The 24,397-nt window shown below is 52.2% G+C and overlaps 11 protein-coding genes across 11 annotated transcripts; 6 read left to right on the top strand and 5 right to left on the bottom strand.

Annotated features, from left to right (window-relative positions):
• The first annotated feature begins 52 nt into the window (after positions 1 to 52).
• On the top strand, positions 53 to 1,478 carry BKA67DRAFT_571868 (anaphase-promoting complex subunit Apc5). Its single transcript, XM_046103252.1, has 3 exons — positions 53 to 368; positions 587 to 661; positions 845 to 1,478. Exons 1-3 carry the CDS (start codon positions 341 to 343, stop codon positions 1,084 to 1,086), a joined length of 345 nt encoding a protein of 114 aa, XP_045956051.1. The 5' UTR covers positions 53 to 340; the 3' UTR covers positions 1,087 to 1,478.
• Positions 1,404 to 3,184, bottom strand: BKA67DRAFT_571865 (uncharacterized protein). Its single transcript, XM_046103251.1, has one exon. It carries the CDS (start codon positions 2,835 to 2,837, stop codon positions 1,878 to 1,880), a length of 960 nt encoding a protein of 319 aa, XP_045956050.1. The 5' UTR covers positions 2,838 to 3,184; the 3' UTR covers positions 1,404 to 1,877.
• A 287-nt stretch (positions 3,185 to 3,471) lies between these two features.
• On the top strand, positions 3,472 to 4,408 carry BKA67DRAFT_660559 (N-glycosylation protein-domain-containing protein; the record flags this gene model as incomplete). The annotated part of the gene is made up of 2 exons (XM_046107657.1): positions 3,472 to 3,825; positions 3,950 to 4,408. 2 exons carry the CDS (start codon positions 3,472 to 3,474, stop codon positions 4,406 to 4,408), a joined length of 813 nt encoding a protein of 270 aa, XP_045956049.1.
• A 1,368-nt stretch (positions 4,409 to 5,776) lies between these two features.
• Positions 5,777 to 6,408, bottom strand: BKA67DRAFT_660558 (putative cytochrome c oxidase subunit VIa; the record flags this gene model as incomplete). Its single annotated transcript, XM_046107656.1, has 3 exons — positions 5,777 to 5,990; positions 6,182 to 6,206; positions 6,270 to 6,408. 3 exons carry the CDS (start codon positions 6,406 to 6,408, stop codon positions 5,777 to 5,779), a joined length of 378 nt encoding a protein of 125 aa, XP_045956048.1.
• A 774-nt stretch (positions 6,409 to 7,182) lies between these two features.
• On the top strand, positions 7,183 to 9,090 carry BKA67DRAFT_593532 (Endonuclease/exonuclease/phosphatase; the record flags this gene model as incomplete). Its single annotated transcript, XM_046104957.1, has 2 exons — positions 7,183 to 8,890; positions 8,963 to 9,090. The coding sequence occupies 2 exons, from the start codon at positions 7,183 to 7,185 to the stop codon at positions 9,088 to 9,090; spliced, it is 1,836 nt and encodes a 611-aa protein (XP_045956047.1).
• A 428-nt stretch (positions 9,091 to 9,518) lies between these two features.
• BKA67DRAFT_337672 (uncharacterized protein) lies at positions 9,519 to 12,329 on the bottom strand. Its single transcript, XM_046096270.1, has 3 exons — positions 12,131 to 12,329; positions 10,918 to 12,064; positions 9,519 to 10,847 (listed from the first exon to the last, which is right to left on the bottom strand). Exons 2-3 carry the CDS (start codon positions 12,051 to 12,053, stop codon positions 9,947 to 9,949), a joined length of 2,037 nt encoding a protein of 678 aa, XP_045956046.1. The 5' UTR covers positions 12,054 to 12,064; positions 12,131 to 12,329; the 3' UTR covers positions 9,519 to 9,946.
• A 1,644-nt stretch (positions 12,330 to 13,973) lies between these two features.
• BKA67DRAFT_660555 (uncharacterized protein) lies at positions 13,974 to 15,577 on the top strand (the record flags this gene model as incomplete). Its single annotated transcript, XM_046107655.1, has 2 exons — positions 13,974 to 15,450; positions 15,507 to 15,577. 2 exons carry the CDS (start codon positions 13,974 to 13,976, stop codon positions 15,575 to 15,577), a joined length of 1,548 nt encoding a protein of 515 aa, XP_045956045.1.
• Positions 15,578 to 16,839: 1,262 nt separating this feature from the next.
• On the top strand, positions 16,840 to 17,700 carry BKA67DRAFT_337385 (uncharacterized protein). Its single transcript, XM_046096268.1, has 2 exons — positions 16,840 to 17,233; positions 17,359 to 17,700. The coding sequence occupies exons 1-2, from the start codon at positions 16,966 to 16,968 to the stop codon at positions 17,586 to 17,588; spliced, it is 498 nt and encodes a 165-aa protein (XP_045956044.1). The 5' UTR covers positions 16,840 to 16,965; the 3' UTR covers positions 17,589 to 17,700.
• Positions 17,701 to 17,856: 156 nt separating this feature from the next.
• BKA67DRAFT_660553 (uncharacterized protein) lies at positions 17,857 to 18,500 on the bottom strand (the record flags this gene model as incomplete). Its single annotated transcript, XM_046107654.1, has 2 exons — positions 17,857 to 18,280; positions 18,376 to 18,500. The coding sequence occupies 2 exons, from the start codon at positions 18,498 to 18,500 to the stop codon at positions 17,857 to 17,859; spliced, it is 549 nt and encodes a 182-aa protein (XP_045956043.1).
• A 573-nt stretch (positions 18,501 to 19,073) lies between these two features.
• On the bottom strand, positions 19,074 to 21,572 carry BKA67DRAFT_660552 (major facilitator superfamily domain-containing protein; the record flags this gene model as incomplete). Its single annotated transcript, XM_046107653.1, has 4 exons — positions 19,074 to 20,547; positions 20,605 to 20,992; positions 21,049 to 21,354; positions 21,410 to 21,572. 4 exons carry the CDS (start codon positions 21,570 to 21,572, stop codon positions 19,074 to 19,076), a joined length of 2,331 nt encoding a protein of 776 aa, XP_045956042.1.
• A 1,585-nt stretch (positions 21,573 to 23,157) lies between these two features.
• Positions 23,158 to 24,338, top strand: BKA67DRAFT_337463 (uncharacterized protein). Its single transcript, XM_046096269.1, has 2 exons — positions 23,158 to 23,825; positions 23,900 to 24,338. Exons 1-2 carry the CDS (start codon positions 23,262 to 23,264, stop codon positions 24,182 to 24,184), a joined length of 849 nt encoding a protein of 282 aa, XP_045956041.1. The 5' UTR covers positions 23,158 to 23,261; the 3' UTR covers positions 24,185 to 24,338.
• The last annotated feature ends 59 nt before the right edge of the window (positions 24,339 to 24,397 follow it).

Genomic DNA, 24,397 nt, shown 5'->3' with positions numbered 1-24,397 from the left:
GCGTGACTCTGACCTTTCTGACTCCCCTCCCTCTTCTTCGCCCCCGCGCCGCAGGAGAAGAGTACCGTGCGTCCATTCCCGCCAATTCATCTAATCTCATCCACCTGCAACCCATCCCACCACCGCTCTCGAGTCTACTTACTAACTACATCACATCACACCACAGTCCACTACATTACATTCCACAGCCACCAGCGGCATCTTCAATAGTTGAAAACCATCACCCCAACCTCTACTCTATCTATCTCCAGATCGTCGCGAAACTTGACCGTTTGTCGCGCAGTCTCGAGTCTCCCCCCAAACAAACTCTTTCCCCCAGTACCCAGGAAAACTCGAGTTTATGTCCATCGAAAACCTTAAGACCTACGGTACGTCAATCTCTTTTCATATCTGTTGGTCACCATCGCCATCACCATCAAGTTACCCGTGGCTCCGGCGCCAGCTGTATAGCTGTTCTCCCATCAGAAATCCCAAGAAGAGAAAAAAAATCCATTCATGCCTCGGGGCCTCCTGGCATTCCCCTCCATCTTATATCCTTGTTGTGAGCTTCTCCCTTCGATGGAATGCTAACCTTGTCCGCACACAGACCCCTTCGCCGAGGCCGACGAGGACACCGGCGAAACCAAGCAGGCGTCAAATTACATCCATATTCGTATCCAGCGTACGTAGAATATTATCTCCCCAACCTGCCCCCACATCCCCGCTCTCTACTTGATATGACTCGCGAGACCACGTGTAATGGTGTCACCCAACATGACAGTCCTTGCAAGAGTATATTCTGCAGCAGCTGCACACTGCCCCCAGTTCGCTCGTTGACCATGTTGCTGACTCTCTCCTGCTACAGAGCGAAATGGACGCAAGACCTTGACTACAGTCCAGGGTCTGCCGAAGAAATTCGACCAGAAGAAGATCTTGAAGGTCATCAAGAAGAAATTCGCCTGCAATGGCACCATCGTGAACGACACCGAAATGGGCGAGGTCATCCAACTTCAAGGAGACCAGCGCAAGGATGTTCAAGAATTCCTCGTCGACAAGAAGGAAGGTCTAGAGCTTGATCCCAAGACCATCAAGGTCCACGGTTTCTAAGCTGACCGCTGCATGCCCTCGTTGTCCTGGTCTAAGCAAAGCCTGCACCACATGGTGGTCAGCTGCAGTCCATGGTAGTCAGGCAGTTTTGTCCCGCTCCAGCCTATCGGCGGTGGGCATCTCTGGTTGGCCGGGATCTTTCGGCACTGCTTCTGGTCATTGATTACAGGCGTTTAACGGACAGGCACGAGTTATAGGCATGATACCCCCTCACCGAGGATATGGCGATGTTTTGGAATGACTTTTACTGGCAAAGGAGTCTTTTGTTTCTTGCCATTCGTTGGCTTTCGCAAGGAATTGTGACACAGGCTCAGGTCTTGCACTGCATGACTCTCGTTCGGATTCTGCAGGCATGGCGTCAGATAGGCAATGGAATGGGCGATTCCCGAAAATATTTGGCTTCTTGTGAATGTGATATGCTGCCGTGACGTGGAGTTTCATGTAGAATTTTATGTTGAATCATCGGCCTCCCGACACGACAGGAGACTATCCGCAAAAACCGACAACCTGCAGAGATACACTTCAGAGGCCATACACACGATTTCTATCGCGACTTCCTGTTCCTGTGCATTGTTAAGCATTTTGTCGGCTGGTCTGCATTGTACATTACGGCGAGATGTCAAGAATAAATAACAGCTATATCAGCGGTCTACCCTTTCAGTTCTTGAGAAGGGGGAAGGAACATGGATTCCCAAATATACACATGAAGTACACTATTGATACATTCATTCCAATTGAGTCCTCGAGCTATCGCATTTTCGCGGGTGATTTCCCGTCAGCAGCAGCCACGACTACTTGGCCTGCTCATCTGTCAAGGCCTTGTATCCCTCGACCTCGTCAATGTGACTTTGGACTGTGCTGTCCGGCAGGGTTCCCCAAATCTTCCACGGCCCCTGCTGCCAGGTCTTGTCGTCCACGTAGCTCGTCAGCACGATGTTCTCCCGCATGGGCTTGGCCTTGGAGGTCCCCGGCACCTCGACGCCGCCCCTCTTGCCGTCGATGGTCACGATGCGCTGCGTGCTGGACACGGCGACGACGGCCTGGCGGACGGTGCGGTTCTCGCTCGGCGTCAGGGGCATCATGGCGATCCTGTCGTCGCGGACGCTGCAGCTGGCCCGGCCGCCCTCGAGCTCCCACCGGACGGTCCGGCCCCTGGGCCGCGAGTCCACGACGCCCGACAGCCTCTCGTACAGCTCCTGCGTGCAGACGCGCTTGAGCTCGTCCTTGTCGCCCGAGGCGATGGCGCTGTTCATCCGCGCGTGCAGGTCCCGGGCGGCGGGCGCGATGGCCGCCTTGCGCATCTTGAACAGCGGCCGCGACTTCCACCCCGGCTTCGAGTACACCTTGTGGATCACCATGTACAGGTAGTTGATGAACCGGTTCCGGGTCACCAGCCAGCCCATGTGCAGGAAGTCCTTGAGGCCGCGCGGCCACTTGGACATGGGGGGCGGCACGAACGTCATGGGCACCAGCACCGAGACGTTGTCCAGGCTGACGGGCAGCGACTGGTCGCGGCTATAGGGGTTCTTGCGGCTCGCGGCGGGTGATCGGCGGACGGGCTTCTTGTTGAGGGACCTCTGGACGCTGAAGGGTCGCGCGGCGAGGAATTCCGAGGGTGTAGTTGTGCTCGTCGTCCTGCTGGTGGGTGCCCTCAGAGAGCTGGGGGTGAAGATGGACCGGCGCGCGTATAGGGAGGTAGAGGGCGAGGAGAGCCATGGCTGCAGGAGCCGGGCTGCTTGCCTTTCGGCCATGATGGATATTCTGAGACTCGAGACCGAGCCGCTGATCAAGAAAGAGCCCGTGAGGCGGTGATGGTCGTGTTACGGGGTACCGGTTTCGCAAATAACCAGGCGAACTACTCGGAAGCACTGGCCGTCGACCTGGCACAGAGCTCCAATCACCCTCGAAGCTTCAAAAAATTTCCAGAGCCGCGGGCTTGCTGAGAAGCAGGGGTTCGCACAAGGCTGGCCAATGAAACCAGCCTGGATGTAGCTCCAGAATCCCCTGTCGGTCGCTAAACTTTAGAAGGCCTGGCTGCCGGTCGACCCCCTATCCATCCCACCTTGCAATGACCTCACAGCTGCCGTTTTACAGGCGGTACCTAAGTCGGGGTATCAATTCCACCTATCCACCTCCACCTTCGCCTGCGTACATATGCATATTGGACAAGAAAGGAAAACTGGTTTGTCTGCTCACGAACATGCTCGGGGCTCGCACGTGCTCAACCCTCCATTACTAAAGCCTCGACTATCCGACCCGTTTGCTGCTTAGTCTACATGCATTCGAATCGTATAACCAATTACATAATTGGGAGTAATCTGACCAAAACCATAGAATAATCACACACCCCCCTCCGGACCCCCCAATCCGCAAGCTGGCCAGTTGATGGCCGTACCCTCGACCGACGATGAAGCGGCCAGCGAGAAGCAGAACGACTCGCCCGTAGTTTCAATGTCCTCCCTGCGGCCACGGGTCGCCGTCGTGCTGGGCATACCGTCGGTCTGGCACTATCCCCTGTTCCTCTGCCGGCTGCTGTCCATTGCGCCCGCCATCCTGTGGGGTCTGCGTTTTGCCTTGCGCTTCCTGATCACCGACTTTCTCAGGAGCGAGTTTTACAGATCTCAACTCGAAGCTCGGGGCTTGGACGATGTGGCCAGGATACGCATCGTTGAGGTGGCACACACGGACTGGTCAGAGACGAGGCTCAGGTTAACCGAGACGGCGCTGTCACTTATATGGGTATGTCTCCATGGCACTGTTCAAGCTCACAAGACGAAACGAGGAAGAAAAGAAAGAAAAGAAAGAAAGAAAGAAGAAGACAACGTTCTGAATAGCTAAACTGATCGATCCCTTATCTTTACAGTGCGGGTCTTCTGCCCATCTGGCCTTTATCTTCGCCGATTGCCTCATGTCCAGGTGGCTGCTCAACTACACACCCCAGGCGACCATCATCCGGCTGCTCACCCTCTGCACCATCTCCGGCTTCATCGCGCAGAAGGTCACCTACCTGCTCGGTGCGGACCGGTCGCCGCTCCTGCTCCTGCCCGCCTGGATCGGCATCGCCACCACCCTGACCGTGTGCTACCACGTGTCCCAGCGCCGCATCAACATACGCAAGGAGACCAAGTCCAGCATCAGCATTTTCGGCATCGCGAGCTTCATCAGCCTCGTCGCCCTGTTGGTCAACCAGCACATGGGGATCCCCGCCAAGAGGGACTACCCCGAGATACCGCTCACGGCCGTGTTGGGCAGAGCCGCGGAGATCGGGGGCCGGGTGCTGGTCACGCTCCTGGGGGTGAACGGGGAGCGGGATGGGCTGTAGGATATGCTTCTTGTTGCTGGTATTTCTTCTTTTGATGCAATGAATGCGAGGCGTTGGGGGAGTTTTACGTCAGTATACCCTAGACTGGCTAGAGATTCGCTAGCCAGCAGCGTGGTGCTCTACCTTTTTTCTTTTCCTTTGTTATTTTCTCGCCATGACACCGTTACTAGTCCGTATGGTATATGCCTGATCTGCAGGGAAAAACCACTGTCTGTGGAAGACGTTGAGCACTATTTAAGAATTATATCAATTGGACTTCGGCTGGCATGCTCACATCTGTGTACTTTCGAGGCCTTCTCACCTTGGACGGGCATCCCAACCCTGGCGGACGGTTTGGTTACGCTTGATGTGAAATAACTGCAGGCGCCTAGCTGTTTATTGAAAATACCCTGATGGCATATGGCCACGAGGCATTATTATATCAAAATCCTCTGGGTGCCCCTGGACTCTCATATCATGACTGCTTCATATTTACCATGGATTTCCAGGATTAAAGAAGGACACATGTATATAAACATGTTTGAATATACCAGACTTGCTCGAACCTATTAAGACCATCCGGGTCAGATATTTGAGATGTTGTAAATTGGCGATTTGTGCTCTTGAAACGAGTCGTTTGCCTTTTCACCAAGTAGAAGACGCCAGTAGAGAAGGCCCAGAACAAACAATTTTGAGAAATCTAGTATTTAGAGAGAGCCAAGAATACATCTAGTGGTTGGGGAATACTTTCTTAGATGATCAGTACCGGCTCTCTCACATGCTCACCACCCATCCTTCCACGATATAAGCTACTTGTTTAAAAAAAAAAAGATGAATAGCTATATGACACGGAGTCTTAAGTCAAAGGCTGTCCACAGAAAGATGGTTGGGCTACGAATTGATACTCTGAGCTTTGAATATCTACTCTATTCATTCTAAGTAAAGCCACAAAACTTGAGTCTCACCTGATAAAGCTTAGAGTGCTATCCTCAATCTCGCTGGTGGGCTGTGCAGTGCAGTATGTGCTGTCATTCCGATTGGTCTGATCGAAGTCGTTCAGGGTCAGCTGGGTTGCCGAGTTTGACCGCACGTTGATAAATATCCTCTACCTGTACCTGTACCCAATTCGTGCACCTTGGAATCGACACTGCAGACAGTTTTGATTTGAGGCTTTGATTGATGTCTGGACAAAGGGAAAGTGTATTTACAGTTCACACAGACTATGCATCTCAGCACCTCGGCTGTCTCCATCTCCCATACCTGACGATTGGTGCCACAGGGCGAACCCAATGCTCTCTAGTTCGAATTTATTGATTGATCCTGGGCTCGTCTAATATAACTCTCCTGATTTCCAAAATCGTTCATCATTGTTGGAAGGAAAGGTCGAATTTAGGTGGTCTTGTCCTTGTTGTGGTAGTTGACGCTGTCGTTCCAGAACAGAGTCTTGTCGCCGTTGCCCCAGGGGAAGTTCTTGGAGCGGATGTTCTGGTAGGGGTACTCGACGCGCTCCTCCAACGCGGGCATGTGCGACCAGTGCTCCCAGTGCTCGCTCCACAGGTTGTAGGCGTTGATGCCGGCTAGTAGGATGCAAGGGATGACGCCGCTATTTCGCTTGTTAGTCCTGCATATTTCGTTCTCTTCTCAGTTGGGTTCAAGGCGGACACGGAGCCGCTGGTTTATCACAAGAAGCCCATGGTGTATTGGCCTTCTCGTCTGATCGTTGTTCGCATGGGTTCGGAAATCGCTCAGTGTGCAAGGCAAGGCAAGGCGAGGCAAGTGGGGTGAAGGGCTTACTAGATGGAGATCTTGCGCCAGAGATCTGTAGAGTGTCAGCAATGTAGTTCTGGAGCTGTTGCAGGTCAATTGGCTTCCAATGACGCACCGGTGGTGGCAGCAGCGTGCTCCTTGACGGCCTGACGCTCCTTGATGAAGGCGTTCTCGGTCGAGGCGAGACGGCGCTGCATGACAGAGCGCATGACGGGGCTGCGAACAGCGCGGGTGACGTTGCGTGCGGCGAACATTTCGTTGTGGTGGTTGCTGTGCAATTGAAGAGGGGAGATTTTTCTTTCGGGTGTTGAGGTAGAAGTGGTACGACGGTCGAATCGGATGAGGTCAGTTTGGAAGCACTGCAAGAAGCTCGCCTAGTGCGCTCTGGCGGACTGGAGCTTTTCGTGGTCTGGGTGCCTGAGGCCGACAGCTGTCAATTGACACACTCACACACTCCGTCCGCTAGACTAACTAGTTAAGTTAACGCCGACGAATTGCGGGTGACTTTTGGAGTCACCTGCTTTCGTGCTGCTGCCGTGATAAAAGAGTGGACCCGCAGCTCCCCCCCGTTAGGTGAATTGAATTGAATGGGCTGAATGGCGTCAAGACCCCCCAGGTTTCGAATAGACATGGCATAATTAGCTGGTGTTTGCACTCGCTCGCTCAATCGCTCCGCTCCGCAGGCAAGCCGTCGACAAAACTTAGACCAACTCATGATTGGAACCAGTTAGATGTAATTTGATTTCCTCCTACAAAGCAAACACAGGGGTGATTCTTTTTCGCCCGTAACATAAACCCTACCTCAAAACCATTAAAGCGCTTCCAGGGCATTGAAAGCTGTTACGACTACAAAACGAGCATCTCATTTCGGCCATCGTTCGCCTTCCTGCTGAAGCCAACGATTGGATGGTCTCGTAAGAACCCGCTATTTCGCTCCGAGGAGCTTTCTTCTCCCGTTCGGCTCAGGCGGTGGGAGAGATGATAATGGGCATAAGTCATCCGGCTTGAGTTTATGAGCAGTCGCCAAGATGGTGGTTAGAATTACATCTTGGAATGTGAATGGCATTCGAAATCCCTTCAGCTACCAACCATGGCGAGAGAAGCGGACATTTGCCTCGATGTTTGACATTTTGGAGGCTGATATTGTCGTAATGCAAGAAGCCAAGATCCAGCGCAAAGATCTACAAGATGACATGGTGCTGGTGCCCGGATGGGATGTCTATTTCAGCTTACCGAGACACAAGAAGGGCTATTCTGGTGTTGCCATCTATACACGGAACTCTGTTTGTGCCCCAATCCGTGCTGAGGAGGGAATCACTGGCGTTCTCGCGGGGCCAAACTCAACTACAAGTTTTCGTGATTTACCCCAAGACCAACAAATAGGTGGGTATCCTAAACCAGGTCAGCTTTCCGGTGTGGTCGATGAAGCGACTCTCGATTGCGAGGGCCGGTGTGTCATCCTAGAGTTCCCCGCCTTTGTTCTTATTGGAACATACAGCCCGGCGACACGAGACGAAACTAGAGACGATTTCAAACAGTGCTATTTAGAGGCGTTAGACACTCGTGTACGCAATCTAGTAGACATGGGCAAGCGGGTGGTGCTTACTGGAGATCTCAATGTCATTCGTGCGGGCATCGACACAGCTAATATTTCAGAGCGACTAAAGAAGGAGGCTCTGGACATGAAGGACTTCTTTTCGTCACCAGGCCGCCGGCTATTCAATCAACTTCTTTTCGAAGGGGAGGTGTACGGTGCTAGGGACGAGGGCCGTGAGGAGCCAGCGCTATGGGATCTTGGCAGGCTGTTCAACCCTGCACGTGAGGGCATGTTCACATGCTGGGAAACCAAGAAAAATGCGCGACCAGGCAATTTCGGAAGTCGTATCGACTATGTCCTGTGTAGCGACAACATGAAAGACTGGTTCATCGATTCTAATATCCAAGAAGGCCTTCATGGCTCGGACCACTGCCCAGTATTTGCAACCCTGAGCGATACGGTCAAGGTGGGCGATGATCATGTCGACATACGAGACATCATGAACCCCTCAGGAATGTTCAGGAATGGAGAACGACTGAGAGAATGGAATACAAAAGACCTACTTCCCTTGTCCGCTAAGCTGATACCAGAATTCGACCGCCGAAGGAACATCAAGGACATGTTCTTCAAGAAACCAAGTGCCACGTCAAAAGCTCCTACACCCACCGAGAGCGACCTGGCACCTGCGTCTGCACCAGCACTAGCAGAAGAATTAGAAATGAGCAAAGCATCATCTCAAACAGACCAAAAGGCGTCTGCGCCATCGCCAGCCAAAGCAGCACCTCTAGGCGTTAAGCGGTCGCCATCTGTCGCAACTTCAAATAGACCCCAAAAGAAAACGAAAGCCACATTGAACAAGGAATCATCTCTCTCGAAGGGCCAAAGTAGCCTAATGGGATTCTTCAAGCCTAAGTCTACAGGAAGTCCTGCCCGGAAACCAACGAATGAAATCGGTCAGACCCCCGAAACCGGATTGGACGGCGCTGGCGATAACGAGCCGAAGTTCGTGGAAGCAGAGGAGGTCAAAAAACTCGAATCGCCGTCGAAGAGTCAAACTCCGGTGTCACCAGGGAGAGTCTTTGACCCTATTGAGGCCAAGGAATCCTGGTCCAAACTTCTGGGGAAGCGGGTAGTCCCCAAATGCGAGCACGGAGAGGACTGCGTCAGCATGCTTACGAAGAAACCGGGCATCAACTGTGGTAAGTACATATTTTTATGTGGTGATATATCACGGAATATCTCAGCAAGTCTATCGCTAATGCCACACCCAGGAAGGTCATTCTTTATGTGCTCTCGACCGTTAGGTCCTTCGGGAGATAAGGAGAGAGGAACGCAGTGGCGTTGTAAGACTTTCATCTGGAGCAGCGACTGGAATGGTTCTCAATCTCAACCGGGCTGAAGCGACACTACCGCAAGGCGTGATTTCCACATCTCCTAGACCCGCATGGCTATGTACAGCAGTTGGGCATCTTGGCGTCAGGAACTGATGATCCGCGCCGCCGCCGCTCAAGCGCTGCTTCTCGAACCAAAGATGCGTATCGCCTTGAGGGCCGAACGGTTACCCAGCCGGAAGGTCCTGTTCACACGTGCTAGGGGTATCATGATGATGCGCCAAGAAAGCCTGGACCTGCTGCCTCTCTACAATCTCAGGATATGGTGGTAATCAAGGAGTCCGTCGATCAGCCCGTCGTAGGCTGATAGTATACTACCTACCAGGTAGCTACAGAAAATACATAGCTTTGAAGTGGGCCTCAACCGTGCAAGCCGTCATAAACGCATGTTCATGTAATCCCGATCCCATATTTCGATAAAACTGCGCCCCTCTCCATCTCGTCCATCTCCTTTCCCTACGCAGTGGGACGACATCCGGGCAACAGAGGTTTCCCCTTTCGAGAGTGCGCGGTGAGTTACTCCTGCCTATCCGAGAAGTAGGGATTGCTAGTTACGTTTGGTCAATGCATTGCGGTGCATGCACTTCCGTTTACATTCCCGCGGACGAAGAGAATCGTTCGGAGGGCTTGTGCGCAGAATGTCGAGTCTCTACTTGATATTTGAGGCTGAACACAGGACGCCATTTCAGGGTTTGAATACTCATTCAGGCGTGTTTCAAGCAACACGTTGGATATCTTAAAGTGCAAGCGGAGAAACAAGTGAGATGGGGTCGTGGTTGAATAAAGCAACGAAGTAGTAAACGCTTGTTTGGTCACGTAACTCCTCATGCGTCGTAGCACACATCAGTCCAAGTCGTCAAAGTCCTAGTCGGCGTCTTGCGGCCGGCGGCGACGACGGCGCTCCTCAAATTCAATCTCGGGGGCCCATTTGTTGTTGATCACTCGACCGCTGTCGTCGAGATCGTCCTCTTTCCTCGTAGGATTCTTGCCAAGCAGCCTGACGGCCTCGATCTCTTTCTTGCCAAGTGCCACACCATCGAACCCTGCGGGAAGCGGGAAATCCGCCTTCAGGAAATCAACTTTGGTGTTGCGTGCCTTGTCGCGTATTTGTTGCTGGGTTCGATAAGTGGTAAAGAGCCCAGCATTCTCCATATCGCTCCATGCACACATATAAACCGGTATAGCATTAATGAGTGCAGTCGTGTCTTCGTCGGCCCATTTTTCGCGCTTCTGTGGCGGCCTGTGGAGACGGTTCGCTGAGTCTTCGCGGCTCTCACGCGCGACCGCTCTAGCTTCCTGTGTTAAGCGCTGTATGTCGTCCGGTCGTAGGTCACTGGCGTTCATATCAGATCGTGCAGAGCGACTGCTACGATTGACCCTGGCTGGTTGAGACTCCGGGATCCGTGCTCTCTTGAAAGACGATATGGGAACTTGGGAGGCAATGGACGGCCGCCTGCTTCTTTTCAGCGGCCTCTCGTCCAGCTGAAAACTGTCGTCATCATCAGTTCTATTGTCTTCGCTGTCTTCGTGATTGGCTGCTAGTCTCTTGCGGCCGTTCATTTGACTGCGGCTCGGAGCAGCCTGAGAACTACCGGGTCCGTTTGCTGATCCACTCGCTTTTAAGATACTGATGATTTTCTCGGGATTCAGCTTGGATAATGTATTTTTGACTGCCTGCTGGTTCAAGGGTGGTGTTGTTCGTGGTTTTCCACCTGTTGTGTTACGAGGTGGCTCGAATTTCAAACTTCCATCAAGATAGCTTCCCCTGTTTGTATGTTAACATGAGTCATCGCGAATGACCTGTTTCCAGTACTCTGGATTGTCTGAGAACTCACATTCGGGGACCAGTCCTAACTACAGACTCCACAGGTTGGGAGTCAGAGTCGGAGCTGTAGTTTTGATCATCTTGATCGACAAAGAGGTCACCTTTATCTGCGTTGCTCTTATCCATGTGCTCTTCATTCTGTTGCTGTCCAATCGATTGTGATGCTGCTTTGTGAGGGGTTCCTGACGATGTCGCCTCGTTTTGACTGATTTCCGGTGTCACTTCTGTTGAGGGTGCAACACGCACTGGTTCTTTGCCCTTTACGTCTTTCGGAGGCTTGTTGATATCCTTGTATATTTGGTGGGCCCATTTCGTCAGGTCTTTCAGGAGATCTTTCACTGGATAAGTATCCCTCAGGAACTTCAAAGTGTCCCCTGACTTTTTTGGATATAAGTGAGAACACAATTTTTCCATATTCTTCATATGTGTCTCTTTGAGACCCTCAGAGAAATCCAAATCCAGATCCCCGAATGGCTCATAAGGACCATTCAAGAGCGATTCCTTGGCCGATTTGATTGTGCCTGGCATTGGCCCAAGACAAAATATCTGTGCCGCTAATTGCGCCGGGTTGCTACGGTCGGATGCCTCGATACGATCTGCCAGAACACAACAGCGGATCCGGAGCGCCTCGTCATAGGCAGATAAGTCATCGTCTGTGTCGTCTTCAAGCCATTTGAACAGAGCTGGGAAGATTTTGTTCAATTCCTCCAGCACCGGTTGAGCCTTCAATTTACCGTGACTTATTTGCAATGTAAGCTTGAGGAGAAGCGCCGTGTTTACGGACACAATGGTTTTGAACACCAGCCCAGAATATTCGGAATTCTCGAAGCCTGCCAATGATTTACGCATGTTGCGTGGGTCTATAAAGAAGGTGTCCGCGGATGTGATGTCTTGGCGGAATGCGTCGAATTTTCTCTCGTAAAGTGATAATTTGTTCCATTTTCCCTGGTCAAAAGCCCCGGGCTCTGCTGCCGTGACATGATCGCACATCTTGCCAGCCCATAGTCCAAGCTGAGGCAGAATGTCGTGGACGATATCTTCAAGAGAAACCCCCTCTTCTCCGTAGTCGTCTTCTTCTTGATGCCCTTCTTCTTGTTCCGCCTCAGCGGGTCCACTCTCAGGAGATGTTTCATCACGTGAAGGCATACTTGGCAATTCTGAAACACATGTGAGCTGGACCATATCTCCGAATTCGTGCGGAGAAGTGAGAAAGAATCAGATACCTTGTTCTTCAACAGGACTAAACGTTGTAGTCTCATTCTCAAAGTCATTCGTCGCGACGCTCTCAGGACTTCCAAACCCTCGTGTTGGAGCAGCTCGCCTTGGAACCGCAGACGGTTGATAGTGGCCCTCCGGCCTCTCTTCCTTTGATTGCTTGGGCGTTTCGTGCACATCTTTTGCCTGAGCACGAGTCTGAAATCTCGTTGCTCTTGTTGTTGGAGCAGCAGTGTCACCTGCTGCATCCACATCTTTCGCCTTCTTCTTAGCCATGGTATAACAGTCAAACAGGCGCGCAAATTAGAGTGGTTATCGCAACCTCAGCATCAGATGGCCAATGATGATGAGCTGGTTTGATGGAAAACGATTATTCCAGGGTTAGGGTCAAGGTTTACTTGAATGCCTTGTTTACCTTCAAGCTGGCGCAAGCGCCAATCAGCTGGCTGGATGCGGGGCACGGACTCCCTTCTTGCTCTCGTCCAAATCCAGGTCGATTATTTACCTAGGAGATAACTTACATTTTGTGTCATGCGTGTCATACAATCAGGGGGGCTTTTGACATTCTACTGACTACTTGTACTATACCATTGTTCTTTGTGAAGGCGATTTCGTTGGACGTTGAAGTCCCCGTTTCTGTGATACTGGGGGAAGGGGTTTGGGATATTTTGAAGCGTTTACTAGTCTAGAAGGAAACGTCGTCGTGATAATATTTGTTAAGGTGAGACATTCCCACCCCATGGAGCTCATCTGGTCTCGGAGCGGCAGGAGCGGCAAGACCGGCGCTGATGCAGGATGTTCTGTGTTTTATCTCGCTGTAAGTATTGCAGCATGAGACGGGATTGAGAGTGAACATGCTAATCTGTATAGGTACTTGTGAAGCGTGAAACTAGATTGGCCAGCAAGTTCAGAGTTCTATGATTGTGTTCTGGAAAACTATTTTAGGGAGCCGCACTCGAGCCACTGGACGATCTATAGAGCCTAGACTGGCCTTGGACAGGGCTGCAAATTGATGAACTGCCGGGCTTTCAGTGTGTACTGTGTACTGCGCGGCGTACTCCGTATGCGAAGCCACCGACGTGAACGAAGCCTGGGGTGGTATGGTTATGTGCAGATTACTTGTGCAGTATCGCTCCTTTCCCGTGCATGGGCAGTCCTCGACACCGCGTGTGAGCTACCTGCCAATTGATACCTACCGCAAGCGCCTTTCTCTGCAGTGGCAGAAGCAAAATTAGTGTTCACTGTTCACAGCGGGAAGTGAAGTGGTCTTGCACCGTAATGTACCCCTGACCCCCCCCCCTTCCTTAGCGCAGCCCGATCTACAACACGAACACGTCTACGGATCCGTACGCAGACGAATACAGTATGCCAATGTTACCTAACTTTTTTTCCCCCAATCGTCACAACTGCCCTGATCTCAACCTGCAACCCCTGAGTACGCCAACGCCCACGGGAGGTCTCAGCAACAGCACAATCCTTCGTCAGTCATCGTTACGGCTGCTTTGACGGCGAGACAGGAACAAGGCCATCGCCATCTTCAGCGTCTGCCGAGCAGGTTTGAGACTTCAGACGATATCCGAGAGGAGCATGCTCTACGGCTACCGAGTGCCACCAGCATAGTACCCAAACCTAAACCTAGTCCTGCTGCACAACTAGGTCGTAGCACCGTTGCCAGCGACACCCAGTCCGCCTTGTTTCCAACCCACGCGCTCGCTACATAGCCCACAAGTCCATCCGACAGCCCAATCCTCCAGGTTGGCAACACGGAAACACTCCAGCAACCACGGTCAGGCTTCCAAAGCTCGACGATACCTCCCGACGGCCCCTGCTACAGCCGCATCGCCAGACACAATGAAGTTGCGCCAACGACAAGCGCAGCTACTCCTGCTTCTACTGCCTGCCCTCGCGCTCGCATCCTCGTCGCTGGACACCTCCGCCAATGCCGCCGACGACTCGCTAAGTGGCGTCACCAAGCCCAAGTACGACATCGGGACCAAGGACGCTCCCGTGGACGGCAAGGATGGCAAACCCCACGAGGGCCCCTTCGTCGACACCAAGACGACCGAGACGACGGGCTCAAAGAAGGAGTCGCCCAAGATCGAGGACATAGTACCCGACAAGTCGACTTCCAAGAGCGTCGACGCCGACAACGACAGCGTCATGGAGGATCCCCTCCACAAGTCGCCCAAGAAGGGCACTACGGGCACAGAGGGCGGCGTCACTGAGAAGGACAAGGCCAGGAAGGCCGAGGAGAGCAAGACGGGGGAGAAGGCCGAGAAGATCCCCGAGTCGCCCAAGGAGGCCCCTCCCCTACCGCACAGCGAGCACGAGAAGATCATTGGCAGCAAGGAGAACACGGATTCGTCTACGGACAAGTCCTCCAAGAGCTCCAAGGACGATTCACAAGACGATGTCACTGGGTTTGAGAAGCCAGGCAACTTGCCCGACAAGCTACGAGACAGCCCGAACCCGATCCCCAACTCGGCTGCCAAGGACCACCTCGACCTCACCAAGCCTACCAAATCCACCCCCAAGAAGGACTGGAAAGAGGACGCCGATGAGGGCAACCAGGGCGTCATCCAGCCTTTCCATTCCTTCGTCCTCTCCCTGACCATGATCCTGGTCTCGGAGATTGGCGACAAGACATTCCTCGTAGCTGCACTCATGGCCATGAAGCACGATCGTATGCTGGTCTTCTCGGCTGCGTATGGAGCCCTCGTCGTCATGACAGTCCTTTCGGCCGTCCTTGGCCACGCCGTCCCTGCATTGATCCCCAAGCGCTTCACGTCTTTTCTCGCCGCCGGACTCTTTCTGGTTTTCGGTGCCAAGCTTCTTCGCGAGGGTATGGGAATGGATCCCAATGAAGGTGTTTCCGCCGAGATGCAGGAGGTTGAGCAGGAATTGGAGGAAAAGGAGCACGAGGCCCTCAAGGCAGGCCGCCGTCGGTCATCGGTCACTCCTTATGCCATGGAAGGTGGTTATGCGGGACGCAACCGCAAATCCAGGTCGCAATCACGCTTTACTCCTCCCCGCAGCCCCTCCACATCACCGGCAAGAAGCCCTTCGCCTCGTGGCGGGCTTGTCGGAAACGTGGGCTCCGGCCTCTCTAACCTCTTCTCGTTGCTGCTCAGCCCTGCTTGGGTCCAGACTTTTATCATGACTTTCCTTGGAGAGTGGGGCGATCGTAGCCAGATTGCGACAATCGCTATGGCTGCCGGCCAGGATTACTGGTGGGTTACTCTGGGTGCTCTCGTCGGACACGCCTGCTGTACCGGTGTTGCTGTCATTGGCGGCAAGGCTATTGCAGGCAAGGTCAGCCTGAAGATGGGTAAGTGGCAAGATCACAACCAAAACTTGTGCTGCAAGCATGCTAATCCATCACAGTCACTATCGGCGGTGCGGTTGCATTCTTGGTCTTTGCTTTCATTTACTTCATTGAAGCCTTTTATGCCTGAGGCTCCTCGCAACCTTTTTGCTTCATCTCTGTTTTCCTAAGATCTGCCACGTCCTGAATTTATGTAATATAAGAATCTAAGGGGGGCTACCGGTGGAACGCGCCTGTCATAGGTGACAGTGGACTATGATATGCATGGGCGGAGTTTGGGCTCAATACTGCTTAAAGAAGGGTCACTATAGGCGAGGACAATAACGTCTAGGTCACATGTACAAATAAATTCCAAAGAGTCAGGTTCTAGAAAGGTGGAAGTCACTGCTGTGGGCCGATTCGAGAGTCGGCCAAAAAACAACTTTTTCTTGATACGATCGACCGTGGTTTTGCAGAGCTTTCTTTGTATGCAAGCCACTGTCTCACGGTATATGAAGGTTCTTGGCAGGTCACGGACCACTGAAGTCACTAAACTTCTTCTCCCCAACCAAGCCCACTATCGGCTTGTCACTCAAGTAACCTGGTCACTATGACCGGCTGCCAGGCGCTGGGTAGCGTCATACTGCGGTATATTGCTTACTTACAGCTCTAACTAACTTCTACACCGCACTATCGAAACTCACTTGCATCAAGTACTGTCTACGTATCGTAACATTGCTTGCCCCCAATCTTCTAGGAGACTTGCTTCTCTGGCACCGATACGGACCCCCAGGCAAACCATGAATTACCAGATCTCTGGTGTCAGTAAGCAGGAGAACAGATACTGCCAAGTTGTTTGTTTTGCGGTGCGAACAAGACAGGAGACAACCACAAGCCTCAAGGGTAGCGGGTGCCAGGTATATGGGTGTTGGTAGGTATACTACGGAGTCCGGTGCAGAGGACCCCCGCGGGAAACGCAGGTTGGAGGTCCGCGAGACGGAAAAATAAAAAAAGAACGCAGACGACGACATGCGCGCTTTCGCTGTTCAATAAATAAATGAATGAATAAAGACAAAAAGTGATCGGGTATCTAACTTTTTTGAGAACCATAATTTTTTGAGGCAATTTGTGATCGGATGCAACGGGAACAACGCACAGGTTCCCATTGCTGACATTGCAGGCTAGACGGAAACCGCAAGAGAATCGCAGCTGGTGTTTGATAACGGGATCTACCCACGCAGAACTGATTATATATACATATCCATCCTTCGAAGACCCAGACGAACCCCGCATTCCCCATATTCGCGGCCGAATACCCCGAACCATCATAAATACCCCCCCCTCCAAAGTGCGGCTATACAACAGGTATACTCGGAGTCCTAGAAACGAACCAATTCCGAGAGCAAGAGGAACCTATCTGGACGAGAAATCCCAAGAGAATACTCTGCTCGCCGTGCACTCGTACCCTCGCAGCCTGGAGGAGGAGTGGATTCCTCTCTATAGACACTGTTTACAGCCCACGGTCGAACCAACAAGACAATGTCGCACCAACGCAAAGGATCGCAGCTCTGGCAGCCCACATCGCCGACGACCGAGACGCCCGCCAGCCCCCTGGCAGCGGAGGCGCCGGCGAAGCAGGAGCAGCAGCAGGAGCAGCAGCGGGACGCGACGCGCCAGCGCAACCCCGGCCGGCGCATCGCGCAGATCGTCAAGCTCAAGCCCGAGTACCTGGCCGAGTACAAGAAGTGCCACGCCGCCGTGTGGCCCGAGGTGCTGAAGCAGATCAAGGAGTGCAACATAGTCGACTGTAAGTTTCCCCCTTTTCTCCCTGGAGTTCCCTTTTCTTCTTCTTTTGGTTTTCTTTCTTTCTTTTCTACCTTCTCGGCCCTTTATTCATCTTCTAATCACGTATGTCTGTCTGTAATCCTACAGATAGCATCTTCTTCGACGACTCCAGCAACATCCTCTTCGCCAGCTTCAAGTACGTCGGGTACGACTACGCGGGCGACATGGAGAAGATGGCCGATAACCCCAAGGTGCGCGAGTGGTGGGCCTACACGGACAAGATGCAGGACAGCCTGGTGCCCGGCGCCAAGAGCAGCGAGTCCGGCGAGCCGTCGTGGTGGAAGGGGCTCGAGGAGGTCTTCTATTTCAACCGGTGATGAGATATACATATATATATATATATATATATATATCAATCTATGTGTAATCGCAAGATGATTCGGGATTCGGGATTCGAAAGTGAGGTCATGACAGCGCGTGGTGTTTCGGGTATTTAGGAAGAAATGCAAAAAAGAAACGTAGCATAGCGAAATCACAACGTTTTTCTCTTTTGATTCCGCCCCCTTGTTCCCTCTTTTCTCCTGAGTAATGGTCCTCGCTCGTCCGCCAATCTCCCTCGTCCCGGTCTCTTTTCGTTCCCTCTCTTTATTTCAAGCTCCCAAACAGACCCCCAAAGAGCCCCTTCCCGCCACCGCCCCTGCCGCCGTGCCGCCTCGCCTCGTTGCGGATCCATTCCTCGAGCCACGCGCGGTCGGCCAGCTTCCGCGCGTCGGCGGTGCGGGTGTCAGTCTGGGCCTCGCCGGCGTCGAAGCTGAGCAGGGTCGGGATGGCGGTGATCATGTAGCGGGCGCCGAGGTCGCCCGCCATCATGTCCGGGCAGTCGTACTCGACGGTACAGTAGGCGACGCCGCCCTCGGCCTCGCCGGTGCCGGACTCGACCAGCTCCCGCAGCAGCGGCGCCACGACCTTGCAGGTCCCGCACCAGTTCGTCGTCCACAGCGTGATCAGGGGTCGGCGCGACGACGACGAGAGCATGAGGTATGTGTGCAGGTCTTCGGGCCGGCGGACTCTGCGGGTGGGGGAACAAAGGCGCTCTGTTAGAAAAAGACGTTTTGTTTTTTTGGGCAAGACTAGAGACACGCGGCCGCGATGAGTATCACGTACGAGTTGTGGATTATGTTCTGGCCGTTCAATTGTCTTGAGGCAGCGAACGCCCTTCGTGAAACTGGCGCCGCGACCTTCGGGATGACGCCCGGCCTCAGAGCTGTTCGTGCCAATATTGTCCGCATTTTCGTCTCAGTCAGGTATTAGTGTCACAGTGCAAGGTGAGGTGAAGCAAAGCAGTTCTCCGAGAAGTTGCTGTCGCGATTAGAAACATGAGAATTGGCCCGATTTGGCTTTGAACCACGGGTCGTAAACGCAGAAGCTTGTCCCAAAAAGCTTATACGTAACTTAGCAACAAGCTCGGCGCTGAAAGTGCAATGACGTCGCGAGAGTTAGCACCCGTGGGACCCTACATGGTCAGAGGTCCACCTGCGGTCACAGGGGTAGGGGCTCACTGCAACGCTGAACCTTGGCTACTACCCATTGGACTGGTCAAATAAAGGTTGCATTCCAGTCTCCATCCAACGTCAGTTTGTCTTGTCTTGTCTGTCAGAATATGTCCTCTATGCTCCGAACGCCATATTTACCCAATGCATGTATGTTGCCATGCGCAATCATTGGTATATCCCTTCGGCCCCCCTTCGGGTCATCTATATGCTGATTTGATGCCCCTGTAAACAAAGACGTGCCCTCCCATGCCGATTCAAACAAAACGGCAGTAGGTAATTAATCTCAAATGCAAGAATCTCGTCCTTCCCCTAGAACTTCTCCATCAAATTCTTCCTCACCGTCCACATCCTCGCTCGCTTTCCATAGATGTACATGGGGATGGTAGTGAGAACCAAAATAAGCTGAATGACTCCGAGCCAAATATACACCGACTTTGGCCCGTCGTGTTCAAGCCATCCAGTCACGAACAAACTGAACACAAGTCCGTGCAAGACGTTCTTGCTAAAATTCAGCGTCACCAGTGCCTCACCAGCATACTGGCGGTAGCTATCAACGCAGAATGTGATGGACGTGGTAGATCCAAGTGAGCATCCGAACGACACAACACCAAAAAACAGTGTTGGCACGATCCAGTGATCGTTCGCATCCGCAGACCACCCAAACCCCATCAAGCCAATAACCGTGGTGACGGCGATAGGCGCTGCCATTACGAGACGGAACTCGGGCTCGTAGAGACCGCCATTGCGACGGGCCATGGCCTTGACAATCACATCACTGACCCGACCTGCCACCGCCGTGCCTAAAATGCCGCCGAGGAAAGGCGAAATATAGACAAGACCAGTGGCCAGAGCGCCGAACTTGTACGAGCCCTCGCGGTAGATGACGGCGACGGATTCGGATATCACAATGAGCCAGCCAATGGAGCACGCATATATCGCTGAAGACCATAGCACCGCCGGGTAGGCAAACAAGACGAACGGACGAAGTGCGACCTTCCACCACTTATCATTATTTAGGCGACCATGATAGATTTGAAGCTGTTGTCTGAACGATTTTGCCGGCGCTTGGCGTAAAGCATGCGTATATGCTTGACCTCTTGTTGTGACTTGGTGCAATGAGTATTTTTCGCTTTCTGTGTCGGGACTAGTGGTTCCAGCTTCTACACGAGAGATGTCAGGAGGAAATCTTTCGTGACGTGATGAGTTGAAGCTCCTTCGCTCGTGGGTATGAGAAGCAGCATTTGCTGAATTCGGTGCTATAGATGACACAGCTATGCTGTCGGACGCTTGAGCATTAGAGTCGGGCTCAACAGGTAATACCGACGTGTCAGGATGCGAAGGTGTGCCACCTCGGGCGGTGGTATTCGTTCCCAAATTAGTTGTGTGATCGCCTGCTGGGAAGTCTGCTCCTTGACTAGAGGTGCTTGGTTCATGAACATATCCTTGGGCTGTAGCTTGTCCACCAGCGCCCGAAGATTTCCCTGCAACAGGTGCAAAGCCCACGTGCATGTTCTTGTGACGGTGATGCTGGTGCGATGCTGATGAGACAAGGTCTTCGTTTACTTCATGACCAGATTTCGCTTGAGCTGGTTCGCCGCCTACAGGAGGATCACCTTCGTGCTGTGTAAGTTGTGCAACCACATTTCGTGACGACCGTCGGCTGAAAAAGCTCGGCCGCTTAGTAGGTCTCCGAACCCTGGGAACAGGAGTCCTGTCCCAGAAAGTTTCGGGAGTCAGGAAGAACAGAAGAGTTCCGGAAAATGCGACGACAATTGCCACGATCCTGTGAGGATGATCGTCAGTGACTATCTTTGTAGAGAGTTCTTGTGAGTTCATTTACCAGAAAACCCAGCGCCATCCCATGCTCTGAATAATCGCAGCGCTGACCAGGGGAACCAAGTTCTTTCCTCCGAGAAGTAATAGAGTATAGATGCCGATTCTGTAGGCTCTTTCGTGCAAGAAGAAGATCTCGGCTATCGTAGCAGAGGGCAAGCACTCCACAGGGCTGACTGCGATACCCTGGAAGATTCGAGCGAGGATAAGGGATACGAAACTGGGTGAAAGTGCGCACCAAACTGCTGACAGAATCCATATGATGGCACCAAAGAGGTATACTGGGCGTTTTCCGTAGAGAATGGCTGTCGGAGAGAATATAACAGAGCCGAGGCCAAGGCCCAGCATGTAAAGACCTGTCGTAAGCGATACTTTGGAAGTCTCGACATCAAGATCTGAATGTATTGGGTCAGCTTCTATCTTTACTATTTCGCAATCAAGGTGAGTTTACCATGTGCGACGTTAGTGAAGCCCGCTGCCATAAGGGGGGTGATACCGCCTCCGATCATGCAGTAGAGCCCAAGAGAAAGCAACGCCGAATCTCTGCGCCAAGTAGCCCAATTTAATGGATCATTGTGAGAGTCATCGGGCTGTGGCTCGAGGATGATTTGACCATCCTTGGTAGTTTTCTTGTCCTCAACTGCAGGAGGTGGTGGTTCGGGCACGCCTGTTGGTAGTGATGAGTGAGAAGTCCTAGCTGGGGCATTTCGAAGGCCAAGCGGCTCGTTGCGGCCCTGGGCAAGCAATAAGACAGATCCTGTGAACGAGAGTCAGTGCTTGTGTGCCATCTGGTCATTTGCCAGAATGCATACCTGGTACCTCGATGGTTTCCCTGTCGTTCAGCATTCCCATGTTCCACGTTAACCGGGACGACTTCTCCTCCTCAGCCGGGCCAGATGACCCTTCATTTTGTAGCTCTTTTCTTTTGAAAACCCTCTGCCATCGGTGATGGGATGGCTTTGCTTCCTGTGCCATCGTGCTCTTGGGGTGGTCCCTTTGCTAGCTTGAATATGGCGGCCCCTCCGAAGTTTTGATCCCAAACCGAATGATAGATGGAATCCCATATGGATACAATATAATACGCAATTGAAAAAGATGAAATGAACCAGTCTAGCTGTGTTGAGGTATCGTAGGTCTTCGCTTTGTGAAAAGCTGACAATTTCAGATCATAAGGTGTCGTTGGCTCAGCAAGCAATCAAGCAATCAGCGAATCATGCAAAGCAGATATCCCATACATATAAGGAGCGATTCGAAGATCCAAGCCGCGAGTTCCTGAGAGATGAAGTGATATGCCGTTGTACTTGGTTGCGCTGTATGATTCAAATCAGGACTTCCTTCTGAGCAGGCGGCAGGATCGAAGGCGGCAGGCGGACTTCCAACTAATTCCCGGCAGTGGGTTACCATGCGCCCAGGCAGTCTCAAACTCAATTTCAACTGCCAATCTGAACGGCGACGAATGATTTCTGTCGGCTTTCAAACGAATCGACGCAAGATGCCAAAGAGATGGTGAAGTCAACTGTAAATATCCTTCTCGTTCAACCACAAAGTTGATACGACACGTCTTCACCACTACTACTGAGTTTTCACTCAACAATTCCGCGTGGTGATGGAGCAAGATATTCAAGGAGAGAAAGAGTTCGACTCCAGGTATCAACTGGCTAATAAAAGAATGACTTTGGGAAGATCCATAAGATCACCGTGGGGTTGGGTTGTAGATATCTCGACCAAATGCCAGTCTAAACCGAGATATGCCTGATCGACAAACTATGGGGCTTAGAAGCGTGCTCCACATGGATTGACCGCTCACTGCGCGCCCCAAGGGTTCTTCATGATGCCTCAACTGACCCGCCGTGTCAAGCCATTCTGCTGGATTCAGGAAGCACGTTTACCTTATAGCCAATAAGCTGACACGGCCGTACAGATGGGTGTAGTGTATCTGGAGACAACACAATGCAAAGATGGTCAGCTGGTTGCGTTCACCTGCTAGTTGATGTCAACTAGACGTACAATAGCGGGGGCTGGCGAGACGTGAACGGGAAGTAATTAGAGCGCTTCTGGCGTCAATGAAGATGTGTTGCACCGCATTGCTTGCTTCAAGTGATTAGTTAGACATAGACGAAGCCGCCAAGTCTAACAAGCTTTAGGACCTTTTCTCTAGAGGAACAAGTCATATGCATATTGGATAGGTCTAGCATCAAACACCCTGTTGGATGGCTTGGAGGACCCTGAATACCAATGGTGGGATGTGATGCACTATGACGCCACACACTGGTGCTTGTCCCGCCATTTCCAGCAGTTTTGTTGTCAGCAGCAGCGGTCTGATTCGCTTGCACCGCGCCGGGGTCGAGGCAACGTGCAATGCCGAAAATGATTTCGCTGGGGCATCGCTCAGTATAACCTTCTGATATCACGGGGTTTAAAGCGTCCTCAAAGGTTCTGTTTGAGTCGCGTGTCATACTGTAAGCTCGGTTCAAAAACGGATCGGATTGTGATATCTTTGCTCATGTCCTACCCAGTTTTGAGTCGTGGTTGGGCATCCGCCAAGGGCCGTACCCTCATTATATCAGGGATGCTTGACTAGCCGCGAGTTGGTCCCTGACTCCTCACCAAGAAGTTTCGAGTCAGTATACTTGACCGCCATACCAGCTACACAGGGCAGTCAATATGGCTTCGTCTAGGATACCTCCTCTGTTGGAGCCGTACCTCGGCCTACCACCTGAGGCATCTCTCATCGTGCTCACAAGTGTGCTTGGCGCCAGTACAAACTGGCTGACTCAACGCTACCTGTGCTCGTTTTTGGCAACCACAAGTCGCAATGCACCTGCTGAGAGCGAGGGCAGCAATGGATTAGCAGAGGGAGATACATGTGTGGTTCTTGTGAGCTTCATGAGGGATTTTGCATTCTGGAAAGAGGGCATGGGAAGACTCGGGCTTGATTTGGACGGTCTGTCGAAGAAGCAGAAGTTCAAATTTGTTGATGGCCTGAGTGGCTTGTTTTCCGCAAGTTCGGGGCCGGGGATCAAGTTGCCCCTTGCAGGGAATTATGGTCAGCATATTCTACGAGCCGCAAGTCTTGCTGAACTACAGCAAGTGGTGCAAGGGGCTCTTCAAACGTGCGCTACTCGCAATATAGTCCTGGTCCTTGATAATCCGGATCTGCTGCTTGCAGCTTCCGGTAATGAGGTTTCAGCGGAGGCTTTGAAGGATACTCTCCTAAACCTTAGGGAGGTGAGTAACAGATACAATCACTACCAAAAAGGTATAAAATCTGCCCTGAGTCAAAATACTAATAACCCATCTAGAATGTTACATCAACGGTCGTGACATTAGCTGCGGATGAGCCCCTGGTCTCAGCGCAAAGTACGTCATTGGAGAAAGATCACGCGGCAGTCACTTTATCATTGGCTCATGAGGCGGAAATGGTTGTCAGTTTGAGATTGCTCGATACGGGCACAGCACGAGACGTGAGTGGGGTGTTGAGAGTCACGCCCGGAGGTGATGCCACAGGTTTCGTGACAGAGGAAAGAGAGCTGCTCTACTTCGTGGGTGGTGATGGAGGAGTTCGAGTCTTCGAAAGGGGCCAATAGCTCGCGGCAAAAGCAATTACTGAGATGCAGGAGAGCTCATCATAACCGCGAGAATTGACATTCGCTTCCTCACGGCCAATGGGATGCCTTAGACGTTACACGCTCATCTTCGTTTCATCGTCAAGATTCGTAGGGAGGCCAGAGATTCGTTCATGCGTCAGAAAAGCAACCCTGTTCGTATTGCTATGTTTGACATGCTCGTAAATTGGCCGA

Source organism: Truncatella angustata, assembly GCF_020726525.1.
Source record: "Truncatella angustata strain MPI-SDFR-AT-0073 chromosome Unknown BKA67scaffold_6, whole genome shotgun sequence".
In the NCBI taxonomy this organism is placed as follows: domain Eukaryota; kingdom Fungi; phylum Ascomycota; class Sordariomycetes; order Amphisphaeriales; family Sporocadaceae; genus Truncatella; species Truncatella angustata.
This window is presented reverse-complemented; position numbering and strand designations above follow the sequence as displayed.

Coding starts and splice junctions, on each gene's coding strand:
- BKA67DRAFT_337672 (XM_046096270.1), bottom strand. CDS start 12,053: ATGCCTTCACGTGATGAAACATCTCCTGAGAGTGGACCCGCTGAGGCG. Junction 10,848..10,917: donor GTTAGGACTGGTCCCCGAAT/GTGAGTTCTCAG, acceptor ACATACAAACAG/GGGAAGCTATCTTGATGGAA.
- BKA67DRAFT_571865 (XM_046103251.1), bottom strand. CDS start 2,837: ATGGCCGAAAGGCAAGCAGCCCGGCTCCTGCAGCCATGGCTCTCCTCG.
- BKA67DRAFT_337385 (XM_046096268.1), top strand. CDS start 16,966: ATGTCGCACCAACGCAAAGGATCGCAGCTCTGGCAGCCCACATCGCCG. Junction 17,234..17,358: donor GGAGTGCAACATAGTCGACT/GTAAGTTTCCCC, acceptor GTAATCCTACAG/ATAGCATCTTCTTCGACGAC.
- BKA67DRAFT_337463 (XM_046096269.1), top strand. CDS start 23,262: ATGGCTTCGTCTAGGATACCTCCTCTGTTGGAGCCGTACCTCGGCCTA. Junction 23,826..23,899: donor CTCTCCTAAACCTTAGGGAG/GTGAGTAACAGA, acceptor TAACCCATCTAG/AATGTTACATCAACGGTCGT.
- BKA67DRAFT_571868 (XM_046103252.1), top strand. CDS start 341: ATGTCCATCGAAAACCTTAAGACCTACG. Junction 369..586: donor CGAAAACCTTAAGACCTACG/GTACGTCAATCT, acceptor GTCCGCACACAG/ACCCCTTCGCCGAGGCCGAC. Junction 662..844: donor CATCCATATTCGTATCCAGC/GTACGTAGAATA, acceptor CTCCTGCTACAG/AGCGAAATGGACGCAAGACC.